This window comes from Carlito syrichta, unplaced genomic scaffold (genome assembly GCF_000164805.1).
Source record: "Carlito syrichta isolate Samal-C Ts95f unplaced genomic scaffold, Tarsius_syrichta-2.0.1 Scaffold106295, whole genome shotgun sequence".
Lineage (NCBI taxonomy): Eukaryota > Metazoa > Chordata > Mammalia > Primates > Tarsiidae > Carlito > Carlito syrichta.
Window position 1 is genome coordinate 1 of NW_007050391.1, and position 7,098 is coordinate 7,098.

Consider the following 7,098-nt stretch of genomic DNA (forward strand, 5'->3'; position numbering starts at 1 on the left):
GGGCGGGGCCAGGGACAGGAGGCGGGGCTAGGCCAGGGACAAAGTGTCGGGGCGGGGCCAGGGACAGGAGGCGGGGCTAGGCAAGGAAAAAAGTGTCGGGGCGGGGCCAGAGGCAGGAGGCGGGGCCAGGCAAGGGGAAAAGTGTCGGGGCGGGGCCAGAGGCAGGAGGCGGGGCTAGGCAAGGGACAAAGTGTCGGGGCGGGGCCAGGGACAGGAGGCGGGGCTAGGCCAGGGACAAAGTGTCGGGGCGGGGCCAGAGGCAGAAGGCGGGGCTAGGCAAGGGGAAAAGTGGGGGCGCCCCCGAGGAGCGGGGCCAGACGCCCGCGGTCCCTACCTGTGTACTGCTGGACTCCAGAGAAGGCAGGATGCAGGGTCTCGGCCACAGTGGGGCTCTGAGCTGCGGGGCAGACGGAGGGACTCAGCGGGCGGGGCCGGAAGTCTTCCATCCACCCCATCCTTAAACGCCCGCCCCATCCTCGCCTCTGCAGGTGTGGTCTCCGTTTTACAGGTGAAGAAACTGAGGCCCAGACCGATGAAGCCGTTCGCACAGGGCCAGACGGGAGACGGCAGGAGCTGAGCTGGAGTCCGGGTTTCTTGGGCTCCAGAGAGGATGGACCATCACCTCCATCCGCTCTCCCGTATCCCGACCCCTCCTCTCTCAAGGGGACTCTTCGCCCCCCCATTCTGGGGGTTCATGAGGACTTCCGCCTCAGTCTAAATCCTCACCTGCCCCCACCCCCTGCCCCGACACCCTAGGATCCGCCATCCAGCCGTGGCCTTCTCGCTGCTGCTGGGGAAAGAGGCGGGGGTGGGGGGCGTGCAGGCCACCAACGCTGGGGATGAGTCAGGGGAAAATTCGGCCAAAAGATTCTGCTGGGAGGGAGAGGATGGAGGTGGGCGGTGGTGGCTGTGATGATAACAAAGTGGCATGAAGGAGTCCCTCTGTGGTGACAGAGCAGTTCTGTGTGTTGACTGTGGTGGTTATGAATCTCTGTCTGTGGCGAAATGGCAGAGAAATGCACATGCGGAGAAACACACGAGAGATTGTAAAAAATGGTGAAATCCAAATAAGGCCAGGAGTTGCACTGTGTTGCACACGGTCAGGCACGGTGGCTCCCCACCATTTTGGGAGGCCGAGGCAGGAGGATCGCTTGAGGCCAGAGTCCGAGACCAGCCTGGGCAACATAGTGAGATCTCAACTCTAAAAAAAAAATTTTTTTTTAAATGAGCTGAGGCTGGGCACATTGGCTCACACCTGTAATTCCAGCACTTTGGAAGGCCAAGGTAGGGGGATCTCTTGAGCCCAGGAGTTCAAGACCAACCTGGGCAACATCGTGTAAACCTTGTCAGTACAAAAAATTAAAAATTTAGCCAGGCATAGTGGCACATGCCTGTGGTCCCAGCTACTTGGGAGGCTGTGACAGGAAAATCACTTGAGCCCAGAAGGATGAGGCAGCAGTGAGCTATGATCACACCACTGCACTACAGTCTGAGTGACAGAGCCAGACTCTGTCTCCTAAAAAACAAAAAAATTGTGCCACGCCAATGTCAGTTTGCTGGTTTTGATCATGTCCTATGGTTAGGTAAGCCATTAGCCTCCGGGAGCCTCCACTCACTAAAAAAAAAAAAATTAAAACAAGTCAGGCATGGTGGCTCATGCCTGTCATCCTCAGCACTTTGAGAGATCAATGCAGGAAGATTCCTTGAGGCCAGGAGTTGAGAGGCTGCACTGAGCTATGATTGTGCCCTGCACTCCAGCCTGTCTCTAAAAAGAAAAAAAAAAGTAAACTTAATTAAAAGAAAAATGTTAAACGCAAATTCTCCTCCATGGTGGAGCTGCAGCTGACTGACTTCCCATAAATAAATAAGGTGCCCTGAAATCATGGTGGAGGGTAGAGAATGCAAGACTTCTGTTTCATGAGGGCAGGTGTGGCCCAAACGAGTCCATGGTCAGCGCTGACTCCATGAATGAATGGACACAGGTATGATATGAATGCACACAGAATGAATGCATCTTCCCAGATGGTGGGAGATTCATGGTGCCGTCTTGTACCAGGTGATGTGTTAAGCACTGTATAGACTGATTGCATTTTCTGTGCCACCTCAGGAGGTCACTGATGTCACCAGCTCCATTTCCCAGATGAGGCTCAGAGACTCAATCCCTCCAGGCCCACCGATCTGGAGTCTGAAGCAGAAATGCCCAAATGCACGGGTCCTGTGTCTGACCACCTGCCACTGCCTCCTTCCCAAGCCTGGATCAGCTCCGCTGAGATCCCTTGGTTCTGCCCGTCTGTTCCCTGGGCACTGGGGTGTAGGGACTCGTGCTTGTTTCAGAAACACCATCCCGACCCCTTTGCCATGCTGTGAGGCCCTGGGGGCCGCCCTGAATTACCTGGGTAGGGCACGAGGCCATTGGCATACACGGTCTCTAGGGCAGGGTGTCCGCCGGGGAAGGGCACGACGCCTGCAAAGCCGTTGGTGATGGGAGCCACGAGGCCGGGCACGGCGGCGGTGCCCAGGAGCGGGGGAGAGTGCAGCCCTGCGGGGAGGGAGAGGGTCACAGGGAGCCCATCGTGGCCGGCCGGGCCCGCCCCTCCTTGGGTCCTGGTGGACTCACCGGAGGCAGGAGCGATGGGCGTGGCGGGCAGCCCGTTGAGGCTGACAGCGCCAATCTGCTGGATATGGCAGGGGGAGAAGGCCACGCCCGGGCTCAGGTAGCTGCCCGAGGTGGACAGGACCGTCGTCTGCTGTTGCATGAGCTGGGGGTGGAGAGGGATCAGTGAGCACGGTGGGGGTGACACCTGCCCTGGGGGGAGGTACGGCTGAGTATTTTGTCCCAGGCTGGGATCTGTGCTCAGTCGAGGTTCAGGACTTAGTCAGGAGTTGGGGTTCAGCCTGAGATCTAGGCTCAGGCTGGAATCGGGGCTCATTTAGGAACTGGAGCTCAGGCTGGGATCAGGGCTCTGTCAGGAATTGGAGCTCAGCTTGGGATGAAGGCTCAGTTAAGAAGTGAGGCTCAGCCTCAGTCATGAACTGGAGCTCAGCCTGAGATAAAGGCTCAGCCTGGGATCACGGCTCAGCCTGGGATGAAAGCTGGGTCTAGGATCTGTTAGGAATTAGAGCTCAGCCTGGAATCAAGGCTCAGGCTGAGATCAGGGCTTAGGAGTTGGTGATGAGCCCGGGATAAAGGCTTAGTTAGGAACTGGAGCAGAGTCTGGCATCAGGGCTCAGCCTGAGATCAAGGCTTCATCCAGGATCAATTATGAGTTGAAGCTCAGCCCGGGATCAGGCTCAGTCCAGGATAAGAGTTCAGTCAGGAAATGAGACTCAGCCTGGAGTCAGGGCTCAGCCTGGGATCAAAGCTCAGTCTAGGCTCAGGGCTGAGTTAGGAACCGGAGCTCACGCTGGGATCCAGGCTCAGTGTAGGATAAGAGTTCAGCTAGGAAATGCAACTCAGCCTGGAATCAGGGCTCAGCCTGGGATCAGGGCTCAGCCTGGGCTCAGGGCTAAGTCAAAGAGTGGAGTTCATCCTGGGGTCAAGGCTGCATCTTGAACCAAGGCTCAGTTAGACACTGGAGCTCTGCCTGGCACCAGGGCTCAGTCATGAACTGGAGCTCAGCTGGGATCAAGACTGAGCTTGGGATCAGGACTCAGCCTGGGAGCAAAGCTTAGTCTAAGATCAGGGCTTAGTTAGGAACAGGAGCTCAGCCCGGGACCAGGCTCAGTCTAGGTTTAGGGCCTAGTCTAATCAGGTGTTGGGGCTCAGCCTGGGATCAGGGCTCAGCCAAGGCTGGGCCTGGGTCTTCATCTGAGGTCAGGGTTCAGTCCTGGACTTAGGGGCTCAGTCTGAGTTGGGCCTCCACTTGGGGCAGGGGCTCTGCTGGGCCAGGAGCAGCCCCCAAGTTGGAGACCGAGGGACAGACGGGAGGACGGGCAGAGGCAGGCGCCCTGGACAGGGACAGGTGGAGCGGGAGAGGCCGAGCCAACCCCGAGGCCGTCGCGGGACCACTCACGGCCTGGGCGTAGGCACTGTAGGGGCCGAAGGGCAGGGTGAGGGACGGCGTCAGGATGCCCAGCTGGCCCACCATCTGCTGCATGCGCCGCAGCGTCCGCTCCTTGTCCGTGTCGGCGAACTTGACCACCAGGCTGGAGGAGGCCCCCTGCAGGGGAGGGGGCCAGGGAGGAAACCAGGCTGGGAGGGAGCCTGGACTCTTGGCCCCTGGGGGAGGGGCGTACGCGCCAGTGGCTGGCAGCCACGTCCACAGGCCCCAGCCCCGGAGCTGAGCCCCCGGCAAGAACTGCGTGGACAGCGGCATCCCAGGCCTAGCGGTTCCTGCACGGGTGTGGGCTCACAGGTACGGTGCCCAGGTAGCTGTGTCTGGGGCACAGGCAGAGGGCCCCGTCAGCCGCAGACTCAGAAGCAGGCAGAGTCCAGCTTCGGGAACACAGCGAGACCCGTCTCTACACAACATTTAGAAACTTAGCCAGGCGTGGTGGCCCCTGTAGGCCCAGCTACTCAGGAGGCTGAGGTGGGAGGATCGCCTAAGCCCAGCAGGTCCAGGCTGCTGTAGCCTGATTGTGCCACTGCCCTCCAGCCTGGGCAGCAGAGTGAGACCCCAACTCAAAAAAACAGAAACAAAACAGGCAAAGAATCCAGGGCCTGGGAGGAACAACGGAGCGCCCTGGGACTGACGGTCCCCCACATCTGAGAACAGGTGAGACTCCGGCCACCAAAGAGAAACCGCGGGGACACGGGCAGACCAGCCCATGACCATGCCCCTCACACCTGAGAACTGGCAGGGCATCCAGTTCTGCAGGTTCGTGGACCAGCCTGGGACCCACCCAGTGGACGGCTGTCACCAGCCACCAGCAGGGACAGGAGACCTGCTTTACCAGAGCACAGACAGAAGCCCCAGCGACGGCCGCCCCACACTCCACGACAGATAGAAGGTGCAACCATGGGACAGGCAGCACATCAGGATGCAGCGACAGGCCCTGGTATCGATGCCAGGACAGGCCTGGGGCCAGGGACCCAGGAGGCTGCCCCCACGCCATGAAGCTAGTTACACCTTGACTTTGGGGCTCCAGAGGGAATTGCCCTCCCCTTCAGCCGGCTCCTCCCTCCTCGGTTTTGCTGACGTAATCCCCCCTCCCTCTATCGAGTTGGGGTCTCACTCTGTCTCCCAGGCTGGAGTGCAGTGGCACGATCACGGCTCACCACAGCCTCGACCTCCTGGGCTCAAGTGACCCTCTCGACTCAGCCTCCTGAGTAGCTGGGACTATGAGTGTGCTCCACCACGCCTGGCTAATGTTTAGATTTTTGTAGAGATGGGGTCTCACCATGTCGCTCTCCTGCCTCAGCCTCCCAAAGTGCTGGGAAGACAGGCGTGAGCCACCGCGCCCAGCCTCCCTCCCAGCCTTTGATCTTGTCAGGTCCCTCCTCCTGGGGTTTCAGCAAATCCAACTCTGACCTCATTCTCTCTGGGACACCTGTGTGTGTGATACACACACAGTCACCCACACAGACTCAGACCCTCACCATTCCTGCTCACACAGACCCACACATACTGACACAAGCATGTTCACACACACACATACCGCAGATGTACACACGTACCCACCCCCCCATGGGTCAGGTATGCTCACGCAACACGCTCACACACATGTGCAAACACACACGTACACTCACCTACACACCACACACATTTGCACACATTGGCACACCTGTCCGTATGTACTTGCCCACCCCGTGGGCTCACGTAACACTCACCTACAAATAATCACACACACACGTGCACACACACTTTGCTCACACACTCCAGGGACCGGTCAGGCGTGTGCCTGGCTCCACCCGTGCCCTCTCTGGAGACAAGCTGGGGCCCTGATGGCAGCGATGGTGGAGGTGGGGGCCGTTTCATCCGGCCCCCAGCCCCCTCCCATGCCCGCCACCGCAGCCTGGCCAGCACCCACTCACCGGCATGGTCTGGCTTCCGTGCAGGGCGTGGATGGCCGCCTGGGCCTCCGTGTGAGAGGAGAACTTCACAAAGGCACAGCCTGCCCCAGAGGAGAAGAGACAGGGGTCACTGGACTGGGTGGGCCGGAGCCCCCGGGGAGGGGACAGGGAGTGCCCCGTGATCACGGCAGCACCAGACGCACACAGCCAGAGAGTTGGTATAACCACAGGAAGACAGGCTTCTGTTCAGAGACGGCTGGACAAGCACCCAGACCAAGGGTCAGCAGAACAGTCAGACACCCAGACAGCCACAGAGCCAGACAAGCGGCTGGTCCCCACACGTCCAACCTGCCGTCATTCATTCATTCAGTCCATCCAGAAGTCCGCCGGCCAGCTGTTCAGCTGGTCAGAAAGTGTGCTAAACCCCTGACCAGCTGGACAGAGTAAGCTAACAAATGACGAGGACAGGAGCCACTGACACGACAAGGTCCAGAGACTTGTGATCTGACGTGCAGAGTAAAAATGACAGACCACAGGACACACAGCCCTGAGTCAGGCAGAGACACACCCAGACAGATGGACCCCTGACCAGAGTGAAGACCACAGCCACCAGACCAGGGAAGTCCCAGAGAGACAGCCGCACACAGGCCGTGTCAGGTGCACAGACAACCGGGGACCGCCAGACACAGGCAAACCCAGACAACCATATGTCACAGGGACAATGTCCACAGCACCGACAGAGGCCGCCGGACACGAGTCAGGCCCATGGCGGGTGTGGGGCGAAACATTCTGGAACTAGATAGCGGTGACAGCTGCATGACTGTGTGAACACCCGAGAAAGCCCTTCATTGCACACATAGAAGGGTGAATTTGATGGTATGTGGATTACAACTCCGTTTCAAAATACCAAGAACCAAAACCATCAGACAGTTGAGTCACAGGAAGGAAAGAGGAGGGCAGAGACAGGCGAATGGGGGTCAGTCCCAGAGGACAAACCCAAAGAAGTAGACAGCAGAGACCCGGACGTGTGAGGAGCAGACACAGTCATCTGGACATGCGGTGGACAGAGGGTCACAGGCTGATAGACTCGGGCAGACCCAGACGAAAAGTTCTCTGGACAGACTCAGGCCGACGAATCAGAGACC

The 7,098-nt window shown here is 58.9% G+C and overlaps 1 protein-coding gene across 1 annotated transcript; it reads right to left on the reverse strand.

Annotated features, from left to right (window-relative positions):
* Positions 1 to 272: 272 nt before the first annotated feature.
* On the reverse strand, positions 273 to 6,054 carry LOC103269549 (CUGBP Elav-like family member 5; the record flags this gene model as incomplete). Its single annotated transcript, XM_008067123.1, has 5 exons — positions 273 to 397; positions 2,393 to 2,539; positions 2,618 to 2,759; positions 4,014 to 4,160; positions 5,975 to 6,054. Coding segments are annotated over 5 exons (641 nt in total), but the record flags the coding sequence as incomplete, so codon positions are not given.
* Positions 6,055 to 7,098: the final 1,044 nt, after the last annotated feature.